Here is a 15558-nt window from a genome sequence, read left to right on the forward strand (position 1 = left end):
GAACCGGAACCACCGTAATAGGGTGTCTCCAATGCCCATCCTCTCCAGGCGGTCCAGGAGGATACCATGGTCAACGGTATCAAAAGCTGCTGAGAGGTCGAGGAGAACAAGGAAGGAGCATTTGCCCCTATCCAGAGCTTACAACAATTTATTGTTGTTGGGGAAATCCATCCTCCCCCTTCCCAGCTACTGTGAGGGTTGCAGCTAAGCTCAGAGGAAACAGGGAAACTGAAAGGCTGGTGGTGTTGACTGATGGTCCCTGCTTATCAAAATGTTCCGGTGCTCTGACCCTGGCTCCACTAGATACTGGCTGTCTTTATTGTATTTGCACTGTGAGCAATGGATTTGTAACAAATTATGCTCACAGTAGTTGCTCTAGAACAGGGTGGGAAGAAAGTAAATCTCCAGATGTTTTGGATTTCAATTACCAACATTCCTGACCAGTGACCAAGTTGGCAGGGGCTTCTGGGAATAGACGTCCCAAACATCTGGAGATCTATCTTCTGCCCACCCCTGCTCTAGAAGAGGGGTGGGGAACCCTGTTCAGGCTGAGGGTCAAATTGCAAAATGGGAAAGGGCTCGGGGCCACAGTCCATCTGTGGATGGGGCCAAATGTGATCATTACCATTTTAAGTCTACTCAGAAGTGGGACGGGGCTTCTGTAGATCTACTCAGAAGCAGGACTGAATCACTCAGCAGCACTCTCAAATAGCACCCCAAATACCAATCCCCCGAATGTCTACTCACAAATAAGCAGGTCTCCTGCCTGCAAAACCCACACCACAGCTCTGTGCAACAGGAGATACCACAAAAGAAGTCTACAGGCCAGTTGGGGAACCCAAGTTGGATGCATCTGGCCAGAGGTTCCCTGTCTCTGCTCTAGAACTCCCTTCTTCCAAAGGTTTACCAGTTCCCAAAGGACAGATTAATCCTTCATATTGAGATAGTATTTCAGTATTTTCAAAACACTTTACATACATTTTCTCAGTTCCACTTAAAACAGCCTTATAAAATAGGCTATTACTATTATCTCCCAATATTGTGGGTACAAAGCAGAGGTCTCTGGAACCACCTAAGTGAGCTGTTGACAGAGGTGAGATTTGAACAAACGACTTCCTGGCTCGCAGCTCAGTCTCTTAGGGCGCAATCCTGTGCATGCTTAGACAGAGAAATGTTACACTACCTGAATCTTGTTTCAAAAGACTGAAATTGACAGCATGCCAGCATTCAGAGATCAAGACTTAATTAGTTGCAGGAGCGAGGGGGATTTCTAAATGAATTTGGACATTTTATCATATTTGATCTTTTGATCCCTTTGTGAATATTCCTTTGCAGCCCCACGTTTAAAGGGATATGCCAGATTATACATCTGAACAAATGAAATGTGTGGATATGTTGCGTACAATGAGAAGAATGAGGAGGAAAGGCCTGCATAAGGCTGATAATATTGCTGTGATTATGGCAGGAATAACTTAAAGGGATTTCCATCTTTGTAGCATCCTGGTTTTTGTGTGTTAGTTGGATGTGTGACAAGGTTGCTTGCTGTTGTTGCTGTCAGGCTTGTGCGATGACGAAGTAGATGTGATTTTCTCTCCTTCTCCCTCCACCAAAAGACTGACTGATGATCAAAACTACCAATGTCAATCTGGCAGCCATGGTGCTGTTATGGTGGGCAGCTAGCTGCACCTGTCAGTTGTTTCCAGTGAAGAGCTGCTGGGATTTTGTGCCAGTCAGATCATGTGCTATGCCCGCCTCATGTCAAACTCCATTTGCATATGGTATTTTTCAGGCTGGGCAGCCAACCTCCTTAAACCAGGCTACATCCACTAAGATGCTGTGCCCATGCTGACATGCCTGTAAGTGATGGATTTAACTTCCAACTCCTCAGAATCTCATGTTTTATAACACCCACTGGGATGTATTTCTTTAGGGGTTCAAGAACATACAGAACATGATTGCCCAGATGTGGTGCACCAGGGGCAGACAGTGAAAAATAGCGCAGCGAAACACTTCCATTCTCAGCGAGGCCAATGTTTCCCTGGATAACTTTTCCTTAATATTCCCCATTTGCCAAACTGGTGCGGCAGAGAGGCTGACAAATCTTGCTTCAACTGCTGAACCAGAACTAAGAGGAAGCAGCAATGGTGCCAATAGCACTTGATGGTATGTCCTCAGTTAGGACCTTGGCCCACCATTCTGTCCTCTGCCAAGCTAATTGCTGAGCAGGATATAGTGAACACTGCATGTATACTACAACACTAGCAAGGCTTCCGTGCAACACTGCTCTTGCAGCAAGATGCCTGGGAGGATGAGAATATGAATTCAAAAGACAGCATGGGCGATGCTTTCCCCTGGTAATTGGGGTCTTTGAATCCTGCATCTACTGCTACATATGAATTTCACAGACATTCTCTCAAGTGTTGATTATTACATAGCTTTGGGGCAAAACACAGGTCCAAACAAACAATAAATCCAGAGTAAAACCCACCATTACTGCAACATTTCTGAGTTTGGCCATTTTTTATTTTATATTACACAGTGGGGCACTTTACGGCAGTGTGGAGTTCACCAAATACTTTGTACTGTCATTAGCCAAAAAAAGAAAAGTTGATTTAAAGTGCATACAGTGGTGCTACTGACAGGAGTTCAAGTGCCAGTCTTAAAACTCTAGGGCAGCAGTCTTCAACTCTTTCAGACCTGGGACACATCCTTAACACCATCCTGCAAAGTGGGACTGATATATATATATTTTTAAAAACAAACAAACACTGTAGATAGATGCCTATTAGAAACATGGGAAGATGCCTTATGCCAAGTCAGACCCTTGATTTATCTAGCCCAGGATGGTCAACACTGACTGGCAGCGGCTCTCCAGAGTTTCTTTTACAGGCCCAGCTGGAGATGCCAGGTATTAAAACTGGGACCTTTCCCTTTCTTCTTCCCCTTCTCCTTGTTTTTGAGAGCAAGGTGGACATGTCCAGTACTGTAATAGCTGTACAATGGAGGGGATTTTGGCAGGTACAGCTTGCCAGGGCAAGGGTGAGAGCGGAGAGGTAGAACCTGCTGAATGTCCACCTTCTTCACAGCTCCTTTAACAGTATGGAGCTTCACCCTTTATTGTTTTGGTCTCTTTCCCCCTCTTTTCTGTATCTTTTTGTTACAACATTATTAAAACGGTGCTGGCATGACTGGCACAACTGACTCTAGGTCAGGGTGTAGCTCCGCTGTGGTTCCTAGGCCCCAGCTCAAGACCTGTCTGTGCTCCAGTGGACAACCTTGTATCATTTAAGCTAAGGTGTACAGCAGTATAGTTCAACACCCTAAATTTGGTGGCAGTTTTGATTGGGAGAAAAAAAAATCCATAGCTGGCTTTATTTATAACAGTTTCAAGTCATTTAAATAGTTCTGCATTGTTAGAAGAGATCAAGAAACACATTTCAATGCAAACCATCCTGGATTTCATTGTCTATCCTACAATGTCCATATCACACTTCTATAAAGGATTTCTCTAAAACTTAATAAAAGGCAGCTATCAAAAGGTTTAGAGATAAGGCCAGATATAGGGTGGTTTGCTCTGTTCAATGCAGAAAGATTTTTGTTCCTCTCTTCTCCAAGACAAAAGTTCAAATATATGAGATTTCCACTGCATCAGTGAAATAGCTTCACAGGTAACGTGTGTACAGAACAGTAAATTTGCCACAATGCTTGTTTGCAAGTTGCATCCAGAACTGGATTAATTACACAGTGCTTCAGTTAAATCATTCAAGTATGTTAATTTAAAATAGCTCTTGATAGATGCTTGGCCGTAAGAAGGTAATGTACATCAAATACATGTATATAAAAATTAACATAATTTACATACAGTTTGAAAGATGCTGGCTACATCTATTGATCTGAGCAATCATTTATAACAATTAGGTATGCCACATGTTGGATTATGAAACTATACGCAAGTTGCCACCTATCATCAACTGTACGGAACAGAGATTTGCTCTTTGTTTGCTCAAAGAACAAAGAGAAAATGTGCATCAGAAATTCCAGTTGAATTAAACAGAAATTCCATCCTGCTGTGTACTTATAAAGTACTATGTGGAGTACAGATATTATGAGCTGTGAGTTTCTGTTGTCTATTAAGTAATTGACAAAGCTTATGTTTATCATTATAGTACAATAATGTGGCATCCTTAGTCATTTTCAGTCAATAGAAATACCATTTGTCTACTGACAATGCACAGTACTTTTACCTACTAGACAAGTGCAATTAAATGCTACATGCAACTCTACACAATCTTGAAACAAAACAAAACAGAAAACACCCCAGAAAATGAATCTCAAAGATCTACTGGGAAAGCAGATTTTTATAATTGTCAAAACACTTAAACACACACACAAACATGCAAGCAAGCAAAAATAGAAACTAATTATTGCACAAAATCCAATGCCTTTTGTTGAAATCCAGCACTTTCCCTCATATCCTAGTAGCTCCCTTATTATATCTGAGATGTAGCTGGAAGGTCATAGGGGGAGGGAGTTTACAAAGAATCAAAGTTTCAACTTGGAAATTTACACTTGCTTCCTCCGCCTCAGCCCAGCCACCCACATTAATACTGATTCTAGAATCAAAATGAGCAGAGTGAATGCTCTTATATTCACATAGTTATTTATGGATGACAACAGGGTAGAAACTCAGGTCTGCACCAAGTCCCTCCCTGTAACTCTTTATTAGAACATGCTCCCATCTGGCAGAATAGTACAAAGGCCTTTCTGATTCTTGGTGGGGTGGGGTGGGGTGGGGTGGGAAGATGGTCTACTGTGTAGCTGTCCTAGAAATTTTTTTTTCTTCTAAAACCTACTGCCCAGTGTTTGAAACCCTTGAAGGAGGCTATGTAGGTCAACCCCTTTCCTTATTTGAAGATGGATTCCTCAGACAGAGGCGACCCTACCATAAGGCAAGATAAGAGAATCACCTCAGCAGCCGATGTCAGGTCCCATAAAGGGAAAGGAAAGACAGGTCTGACCCATGAAGGCACAAGCCACCAGGACCTTCTGCACAAGCCCCATTGCTATAAATGGGAGCTTCACATATTAGTGGCCTGTGCCCCCATGTGAGTGTGTGCGCGCAGTGATGTGGGGTGGATACTTCTCCAGAAACTTTTCCAGTGCTTTATTTTTCCACAGGAAAAATTCCATTTCATAATGAACAACGAATAGATGCCAATTCCAAATATGATATCAAGCAAGCCTGGCAGTTTCAAACTTGTAGATGAGTGGTTGCCAGCATACCATGCACAGTTCTTTGGGTTGCTAAAATTTATGACAGGGTCAACAGTTTTTGTTTTTTCTTAAATTTAAACAATATAAGGGAAGTGCAGGCTATTGTCTTTAGATTTTTACAAGTATTCCCATGAAAAATTCTACATAAGATAGCATTTGAATTAGATCAAGTGTACTTTACATTTTCCCCTCAAATATTTCATGTGTATTCTGCTTGATCTAATCTGCCTAATATAGTTTATGTGATGTACTAGGACAAAAAATTAACATGGGTACTTATTAAAACTTTATTGTTTACTAAATACAAGCAAAACAAACATGTTCTAGGGCATACAAAAAATTCCTGTGCAAATTTACATTGGAAAAATGTCCAGAAAGTGTTCCAATTCAAAATTTTCTGGAAAACCCACATCACTGTGGGTGTGTGGGTGCGTGCGTGGGGCGGGGGGTTCCACTATAGGCAGCAAACATCTTCGGCTCAATTAACATGTTTATAGAAAACATCTTAAAGACGCCATAAAGCCAAAAATGGCATAGATACATACACCCAGTTTGTACGTTTAACCCAGGATTTCCTGTAGTCAAGTGGGAGTGAGAAAACAGGCTGCTTTATGCACACTTGTCGCTTCCGCTTTCAGTCAACAACCGAGTTAATCCAAGAACAAACCATGGATGATTGTTGGGTTAACTCTGGCTTGTTTAACCCCTAAACAACCCAAGGTTCCTGGATTTGGACATCACAAAACAGCACCATTCCTGGGTTGTTGATTGAAAGAAGAAGTGAAAAGCGCGCAAAAAGCAGTGCAATTGCTCACTTCTGCTCAGCTATGGCAATTCCTGGGTTAAACAACTGAGGAATGGATGTTATATGAAAACTGTGTCTCCTTGAAGTGAAAAAGGAGCAGATCCTAATAGCCTTGAAGCACTCAAAGCAACCCCAAGGCCAGTTAAAGTCCAAAGCTAAAAGGAAGAAGAGGAAGTCTCACCCTCAGGCCACTTAGATCTAGTTTCTTTAAAAAATCTGAGGTGATCCCTGATCCCCCCACCCCCAATTAAGGAGTCTGGCTTATTAATTATGGAAATGGTCTTCTGAGCTTAGACATGCTTGTTGTGGTCTATGAATGAGGCTCCCCCCCACCCCCCACCCCCGACACACTGGAAGGTGTAGGAGTTAAAGGGAGCTGGTGGCCCATTTGGGAATTCATGTCTAGTCCTTGGTCTCTTTCCCCATAGCCACATATTAGGGGCAGGAGCTGTCTCTCCTGCACCCCTCTTCCCCTTGCACTACACTCTATCAGAGAACGCTGAGGACATTGTTAATTCCTAATATGGCCTTGCCATATCTGAAGTTATCTGAAGAAAAGCCTCATTCTAACAAAAACTATTGTTTCTAATTTTGTAGTTAAACAGGATCCTGGATTATCCCTGGTGAAATGGACACTAATGTTAATAGCTGATTACAGAAATGGATACACACTTCCCCCAAACGGCTTCAACTTGCCAACTAGCTAATTACAATTTTTCATTCCCTGTACAATACAAGCTATTTAAAGGCCTACTTTTAGATGTAAGCATACAACTAACGTAGGGACACAAGTAAAAAAGAAAAGAAGTGTTCTGCTTTATCCAGTATGTCTAATATAATTTAGGCACAATCTACAAGGAAGTTCTCCTGTGAAAGCCTCACCAAAACAAATTCATTTTAATGCGGCATGTGCAGGAGAATCTCCTGGTTGATTGTACCCTTTATCTGTTCTAACTATGAAAACTGACGTTTTCAAAGGTGGTCATCAGTGCAGGCTGCGCATTCAATCAATTGGAAAACTACTGTTGACATCTTTGGGAGCAGAGTTAGCCAGTACTGACAGCTTTTGATAACCCAACTCTTAGGAATCAAATAGTAGCACTATCACTCTTTGAAATGCTAGGGAACAAAGTTTCATTTAAAAAAAGAAAGATTCTTCTTCCACTATTCATGAAAGCAGGTCTCACTTCAGGAGTTCAGTTTCTTGGCATAACATTTAAAATAGGTGGCCAATGTATTATTCTAGCTCATTCTTCATGCATAGATATGCAGATGGACACATAAAATCTTCTGCTAGTTTAAGCAGCTTTCACTTTTGAAATCTTGTAAGGGCTTTTTCATGTCACTGGGCCATCTTCCAGGGATTGGAAAGGAGACAGCAGATCTACTAGCTACTAGCATAAGCAAGTAGTAGTTTACTTCTGCAGAAGTGGTTTACTTCTGCAGAACAGCTTCCTCCATTCTTGGAGCATATATTTAGAGGTAGTCAAGGAAAGCCCTTGGTGGATGGGTCTCCTTTCGGGCCATACAGCACAAGATCCTAGATGCCATTTGAACTTTTCAGGTTTGGGGATTAAGGGGCTAAAGGATTTCCTCTACCGCACATCTGAGGAAAACCATTATGGGTGTTCAATCACATATAGAAATAAGGATAATTTAATCTACTAAAAGTAAAGGTAAATACCTTAATTCAAGCTCCTATATGATTAGGCAGAACATTAGTAGTACTAAATCAAATGATTTTCATGCTCTTAAACAAGTTGGCTAATTTCAGTGAAGTGATCTAGTATTTTGTACAAAAAGAAAGGAATCTGCTGGTCCAAGCATTTATAGTTAGTGGGATTCCTGAGAAATTTTTTTTTTTAAACCTGAAGCCTGTTCATCATATTAAACATGGTGATTTTAAAAGGCCCTAAGTACCCTGACAACGAAGTAAGTAATAATGAACCTAGGCTTGAACAATTTGTTTTCCTATGTCACTACAGTAATCATCAACATGTTACAGATGCATCCTATGAAGAGTTTTTCACTATTATAGGTGGAGATCAGAGTCTTTCCTGGCTAAAAGTCTGAGAAACTGCTACTCTGATACTTTTGGCAAACTGAATCTCCCTGTTGTAAGTAAGAAAGATGAGTGGCAACTAAACAGGGCAAACATATAAGGCACAACTATTGGCCTTCTAAAAGTCATCTTTGTCTGACAACAATGATAAAGACTGTATGAGTTTTACAGTCCTGGCAAACTTACAAGTTTTGTGCAGACACCAAATGAGGCTGCATTTCAAAGGTTCATCAATAAGACCCAAGATTACCCAACTTACTGTAAGAAGTACATAAAAATGAGACTTGACATTAGCGTGGCAACCCTAAGCACATTCACTGACACCGTTAGCCATGGAAAACCTGAATGTTTTACCAGACATCTCTTGGCTTTGTCACCTCCCAACTCTTATCCCCTTCTTAGGTGTGACTCACAAACCATTCATGCAGGATCTTGCCACTCTCATTTATTGCCACTTCCCTTTGTGGTAACAATGGGAAGTTTCCAGCTGCCTGGAGTTTTCCTTCTCATAGGTTAGAATGGGAAGCCCCTGTACACATGGGGCTGGAACATGCATCTCATCTGCACTTGTACATAGAGACATGAATGTATAATGTTCACCTAGACACTACTCTGTTTACCCAAGTTATCCAGATCATTTATACATCAGTGATATTATAATATGCAAGTACAAAACAACCTAGACAGGGTAGGGAATGAGGCAATAGCACAGCACAAGGGAAGAAGGACCTTACATATGGGCTGATAGGTCCTGAAAAAGGGACACTGCTGTAGGTTTCCACACTAAATTGTTATTTATATAGCACCTAGAAGTCTACTAGCCACTTTATAAATATGTAGGAACTACTTCCAATAGTTTTCAAAATGTTTGATTTACAGACAAGTTTGAAGAGTCCTTGGAACACTGATGATATATGCACCAAAGGTTTGCTCTTAAGATAGACTTCTCAGAAGAAACTTTCAGAAGTTATCACTTATTGTCAAAAGTCAATAAATGACTGTCAAAAGTCTTGTCGTGCATCCTGTAACAGGATAGTCCTGAGTTAATAGATCGTTGGAAGACTGTATTGGATAGATCATTTTTAAAGGCTATGCTTAAGCATTGCAAGTTGTGTGTGGCTCTTTTGACTGCTTTGCTGATAACTGGAAAGAGACTTTCAGATTTCCATTGTGAGACTAGTGTATTTCTGTTTTTCAGCTGCAGTTTTCATTTTTGTCTAAAGAAGGAACATTTAGAATTTGGTCAAGCAGCACACCTAACAATCCAGTTACCTAACGCTACTTCGAAAAGTTATCTTAAAAGGTTAAAAAGGCATGAACTCGGTAGAGCAGATCAGTTTTAATACAGAAATATTAAATCATGGAGATTTCATGCCAATTTAAAATCTAACTGCTCTGCTCCAAACCTTTTCTTTCAAGAAAATTGAAGAAGGAAAATGTTGACAGTGAATGAGACTTTTAAAAAGTTGTAAACTTCACACTGTATTTTAGCACTTCAAAAAGATTTTTAAAAAACCACAGTACCAGTTTTCAGGGTCTGGAAGACAGGGCCAGTTGGCTGCTTCGTTAAAAAGAAAACTTATTTTAGGGTAAGTTCAGACAAACTCTTAACAATTCAGTCATGTGATAATAAATTCATCATGAGAGCTTTCCTCTCACTGATGGATATTGCTTGGCTATGTGAAAACAGTTATCCCCATGGATGGCAATATATGATGGAGGGTCCCATCTTACCAGGCACTCATGGGATAACTGTATTCACTATATAAAACATGATTTTGTGAGTAACCACCAGTAGTCATAAAAGTTCCTGTAGTTTGGAAACGGTCCACGTTTCCCTTTGCTCAAGCACTTCACTCCTATTTAATAATGGCATCTCTTTTCCAAATATTAGCAATTCATCCTTCAGGATGTTTAAATCTGTTCCTATAACTTTAAGGCAAGTAGATCATGGATTAACAGGATTTATAAGTTTCAGAAAAAAAACATACTGTACTTGGTCACTTCGTGCTCAGCAAAATAAAAGACAATGCCTACCTGTGAAGATATGGTTCTTTATGCACAAGGGGAGGGGAACAGTAAAAACTAGCAAGTGCCACATACCAGCTGTAGCTTTAACATGGAGTTAAACTAGTACCTTGATTCTGCAATGCAACAGTTGAACAGAGCAAGCTGTCTTATACCAAGCCATGGTATCTAGCTCAGTAATGTCTCCACGTTTCAGACAGGGATCTTTCCCAGATCTACCTGGAGGCACCAGGGACTGAACCTGGGACCTTCTGCATGCAAACCATGTGCTCTAAACACTGAGCTACAGCCCCATCCCCAGTTGAGGCCCATGTCGTGAACTTAAATGCAGCAACGTAATTCAAGAAGAGATATGCTCGAAATAAAAGGGAGAAAATGCACAAACGAGGCAAACCACAATTAAACTGAAGATTTGTCATTTCCTTTGTGATCTTTTGGTTTGCTTCGTGATATGGAATCCTGAGTTGTCTTCCTTTAGTCCTTGTCAGGAGTGCAACTTCTCCCCTCCAAAAATTCTTATGCCTTATTCCCACTGCTACTGGAAAACCTATCCCCTGAAATGTTTAAACCATGGTTGAAAGCAGAGGTCATTTTACACAATGACACCACTTCATGAAGAAGCCCGCCCTCTTCTATAATTTCATTCCCTTTTCCAGTTTCTCTCTCCCAAGGGACTAGAGTGGATAGATTTTGGCTCAGGTGTCGGGATGTCTCATCTTGTGAGGTACTGCTTAGTGTTTCATTCCATTTAGTCTTCTTTACTTCAAAAGCTCCTGGAGAACACAACTGCATAGTTTGTTGAGATGAATTTGGAGACTGTGTGTGAGTTTTAAGGAAGCCCACATCATCGGCACTCGAGGTATGGGTGGGGCTTTCTTTATTTAGCACAAACAGAGATTCTCTGTGGCTGCTCGAAGAAACATGTTTCCTTGGTGATGGAGGAAGCTGCTTCCCATTGAGAATGCTGTCATCTTGCCCAAGATTCCAGTTGGCTGGGTCAGAAGTTTGACCGCTACAAAGCAGAGCAAGGTTGCTCTCACTTGGCGTGTTGGATTTATTCTGAAATTTTTAAAAAAGAATGTTTTTTAAACAAGAGGCTGTTTTGCATTGACTTCTCTGAAAAAACCACTTGGATTGTTTTTACAGAAAAGTGGGATATAAATATTGAATTAAATACTAACCATTTGTGGAGTGGACTACCTGTTCTTCATTGTACTGACCACAGGCTAAACTGCATGATAATTTATCCTTGGGTAACCACCTCTTCATAGGATCCAAAGTTTGATTCTCTCTTCTCTTTCCCTCAATTAAGGCTTTAAATTCAAATTTCAAGGTAAAGAGAGGAGATCCAGATTGTTTCTCAACAAGTTTTACAGCTAAAACACAGTCTTCCTCTGCATTAAAATTTAGCAGAATTTCAGAGGGTGCAGGGGGTTGCAGTGGGAGGGGAAATCCTCCCCTTTCATTAGCAGATGCTGGAAGTGCCCTTCCCCGAGTGGAACTCCACTCATGGGAAAGTCGGATCCAAGCCAATGAGGGCTTTTTTTACTTTGATTTGTCTCTCACCTTGGATCATGTATACAAGGCAAGGTCAGTATCTCAATTTTTAATGTACTTAAATTTAGAGGCACACTTTGGTCTTATACCAGGCATCCTTGCCAAATGAGGTACAGTGGTTGGCTACTAGAGATAGCCAACCACTACTTTTCTGTAGTGGAGCCCTGGTTGTGGAACACCCTCCCAGAGAGTGGTGCCTGGTGACTTCACTGTTGCCTTTTCACAGCCAGGTGAAGATCTTTTATTTTCCCAGCCTTTTCAATTTTCATCTTTTAGTAATTTTACATTCTTTGCACTAATGTTATCACTTGTGGTTGGCTTTGCTGCTGGATTTAAAGACTACATGTTTCTGTTTTAAAATTTGTACTTTTTTTTTTTTTTTTACTGTAAACTACCCAGAGAACCTTGGTAATTGGGCAGTATATAAACATTGTAAATAAACTCCTTATAATGAATCTCAACAAACAATGCTGCTATCCTTGAGTTAATAAAAACAGTGGTCTCCATGTCTGGAGTGGTTTTCTTGGGTAAATTACACAGAACCAGAAACAACAGCAGCATTTTGCTTTAGTTTTGGCCTCACCACTACCATAATATTGCTGTGGCAACTCATTTGCAAGATGTCTAACTCTAACTGGTGGGATATGCTAAGTTTTCATGCATATCCAGGATATGTTAAGTTTTGAGTAATATCTAACGATATCCCATCTTTAATTTAATTTCTCTCTGTCCCTGCCTGCCTGCCTCCACCCCAGTTTGAACTCATATTCTGTTGACTATCAACAGGACCACAGAGTTCCATGGATAAATTACATTGAAGTCTGAGTAACTATGAGAAGAGAAATCAACCCCAATTAGCTCTTTCAAAGGTATATTATTTTAAGATCCTTTAATCTGCTTGTCACATAAAAGGTGTTCTATATGCCTCAGCATTTTTATTGCTCTTTTCAGGATTCTGTGACCTGTTCTACATCTGGCTCTATATTAGGCAGAAACACCTGGTGGTCACAGAAGCATTAGGATGTACCTGGGACCATAAAACACCCTGGAATGGATCCAGATGTAGTCATATTTACAGTAGACCCAATGAAATCAATGGAACGTACATTACTCACGACTAACCTAAGCCCCACTGATTTCAATGAGTGGACTCTAAATGTAACTAAATCGGATCCAACCCCCTGTCATCCACCCAGCTCCTATCAGAAGGGCAGGGAGGGGGTCGGATAACTAACCTTCATCTTGTAATCAATATCATCCATTGATCGAAAGAAGTCCAGGCTCTTGGCTCCTGAGAGCTTCCCTTGATCGGAACTGTGTATACTCAAAGTATCCAAAATCTCTCCCAGCAAGTCCATTTCTCCAGGGGGGACAGATGTTTTGGCCATTTCCCCAGAGTCATCACTGTCGTACAAATAACAAGATGTTTCCTCACTGTCTTCAGATGACAATCTAAAGTAAAACAGAAAGCCACTTTATCGTCGTCAGACTTTAGGACCACAACAATGAATCTAAAAGTAAACAAGGCTTTTACAAGATAATTATTATAAAGATCAATTCTGACAAAATAAATCACATCTTAACTCTTTGTATTCATTATCAAAAACCAAAAGGTTTCTGCAAGCATCAAATATTTGACCTTGCCACATACCTTTTTGACATTTATTTAAAGGTCCACTGTCCTATCCCAATACATCAGATTATTTGTGTTCAGCTACACACTGGAGTGAAGCTCATGTTGTGCTTTTGAGCACACTAGTGAGATACGGCAAGTTGTGAAATTCTCTTTTCTAAGGGCATCTCTACATCAGCCTAAAATCCTACATTTAAAATGGGGCTTTCTCCTTCCGTTCTAAACGCAGGATCACAACGACTCCCTTTTTCACCTGCTTCCTTTCCCTCAACCCTCTTCCCCCTCCTTCTCCCCATATCTGAGTCTTCCATTATCTTTCCTTGATCTTGCTCCTCTTCTTGCCGCTTTTACTCTTTTCACGGAGAGGAACACAGCGGGGTAATTTGATAGCTCATTATCTGCAATCTACTTAAAAATGGAGCATAGGGCACTTAGTGCAGAAGATGCCTTGAATGATCTGTCATGTAAAGAGCCCACAAACTTCCGTGAAGGAGCAATCTCAATCGCAGGATAAAAGCTCAGTGTGAAGGAGCCCTAAGCTCCTGAAAAAGAAAAGAATGGCTCTTCTTGTCTTTGGTTTGCTGCTGTAAGCAGAAACAACAACAAAAATACACATCTAATGCATTGTGACAATGCCTTGATGCATATACTTTCTTTGTGTGAAAGTCTCACTTTAGAAAAGGGTAGACCCAGAATCAGCTCTTTTAAAACTCGGGCATTTGCAAATACTGTTTGGTGGCACTGCCAAAGCCCTGGGAGCAGGAACAGTTTTAATATGATCTAGCTTTCATCATACTTTCCTTATGATGGACATTTCTCCAGACCAACATCTCTAATGTATCTTATAGAACAAGGCATCATGGTTCCCTTTACAAAAGGATTTTAGAGCAATGTTCCCTAAATGTCTGATAGCTGAAGCAACTTCTTTTTTAATTTAAAAACTGGAAGCACATTTCACTGTTACAGATGAAAGCTGATTTTAGTAAGTACAAGGAAGAATTATCCACTCTCAGGAGAGCCCACCTTCTTTTCTTCCCGAGTCTCTGAACTGACCTTGTAATTGGTAAGAGGAAATCCTCAAGGAGTGACTCATGTAGAGACACAAGACACTCTTCCTGTAAGAGTGGATAACTCTCTGCACTGAGAGCAATTGGCAGTGTAATTGTGTACATGTCTACCTAGAAGTAAGACATACTGAATTCAGTAGCAGTTACTTGCATGCTGAATGATCTAATTACCCTATCAGCAGACATGGATTAAAAGGGGAACAACACAGATCAGGAAATCCTGCAGAGATGTAATGGAAGCCTTCCTTCTGGGTGACTACTTTTTAATCAAGCAGCTCTGTCATGATGCACTAGGGTGCCATAACACAGTGGTGGGCAGGAGGTAGATCTCTAGATGTTTTAGGCTTCAACTTACAGAGGCCCCTGCTAGCATGGCCAATGGTCAGAAATGCTGTAAGATGGAGTCCAAAACATCTGGCAATCTACTCTCTGCCCATCCCTGCTGTAACACAGGGATGGGCAGAATCCTTGACCATCTCTGCTTGCCCTGAGCAGAGGTTGCGAGTAGGGCAGCCTTTGCGGACACAGAGGCAGCACCTAGCCTGCATGCAGTTGCACATGGCATCTGCATACTGATGCAAAAGGGGGCAGGGTTAGGCTCTATAAGCCTGTCCTGAACCCTAATTCATGCACTTTCGATTTTGCTGCCATCCACCTGCCCACCCTAGTGTAGGAAGTAGTGCAAGCTCTGCTGCTTGCCTGAAGGGGCCTAGTAGGAATGTTTTACCTGAAAGCCTGATGGCTTTGGGTTTTTTGGCCTACTTTGTACTATCCAGTGGGGGGAAGCAGGAAAGAATTGGCTGACAGGGGTGTAGGTGCAATGAATAGGTCAACTGGTCATCACAGGCAGGCAGGATGGGTGGAGAAAGTGTGAGGGAGCAGGGACCCAGAGGTGACTTTAAGGCAAAAAGGGGGCTCCTGGTACCAGCCATGTAGGGTCTTGGGGCAGGAAAGGATCCCCTTTGGGGGCTCGAGTCGAGTACAACACTGCAGTCTCAGGGGGCAGTATCTCAGGAGGGCACCCCTCAACACTTTGAGGTATACGGCTCAGCTGCCTCTGCCCTAGGGCTGGGTATGTTCACCCTGAAGAGATCAGTAATCCTGCACTGATTTTCACCACTGCAGATTATGT

The 15558-nt window shown here is 41.3% G+C and overlaps 1 protein-coding gene across 4 annotated transcripts in view; it reads right to left on the reverse strand.

The window, feature by feature from the left end:
• Positions 1–4773: 4773 nt before the first annotated feature.
• Positions 4774–15558, reverse strand: part of DENND1B (DENN domain containing 1B) — a 295461-nt gene continuing 284676 nt past the window's right edge. For all 4 annotated transcript variants that reach the window (XM_084851502.1, XM_084851503.1, XM_084851505.1 and 1 more), the window contains 2 exons: positions 12962–13178; positions 4774–11228 (listed from right to left, as the gene is read on the reverse strand). In XM_084851502.1, coding sequence (XP_084707628.1) covers positions 10686–11228; positions 12962–13178 — 760 coding nt within the window. In that variant the 3' untranslated portion in view covers positions 4774–10685. The remainder of the gene's footprint in view (positions 11229–12961; positions 13179–15558) is intronic.

Source organism: Heloderma suspectum, chromosome 4, assembly GCF_057233095.1.
Source record: "Heloderma suspectum isolate Gila_16-S chromosome 4, 16-S_ref, whole genome shotgun sequence".
NCBI classification, from domain to species: domain Eukaryota; kingdom Metazoa; phylum Chordata; class Lepidosauria; order Squamata; family Helodermatidae; genus Heloderma; species Heloderma suspectum.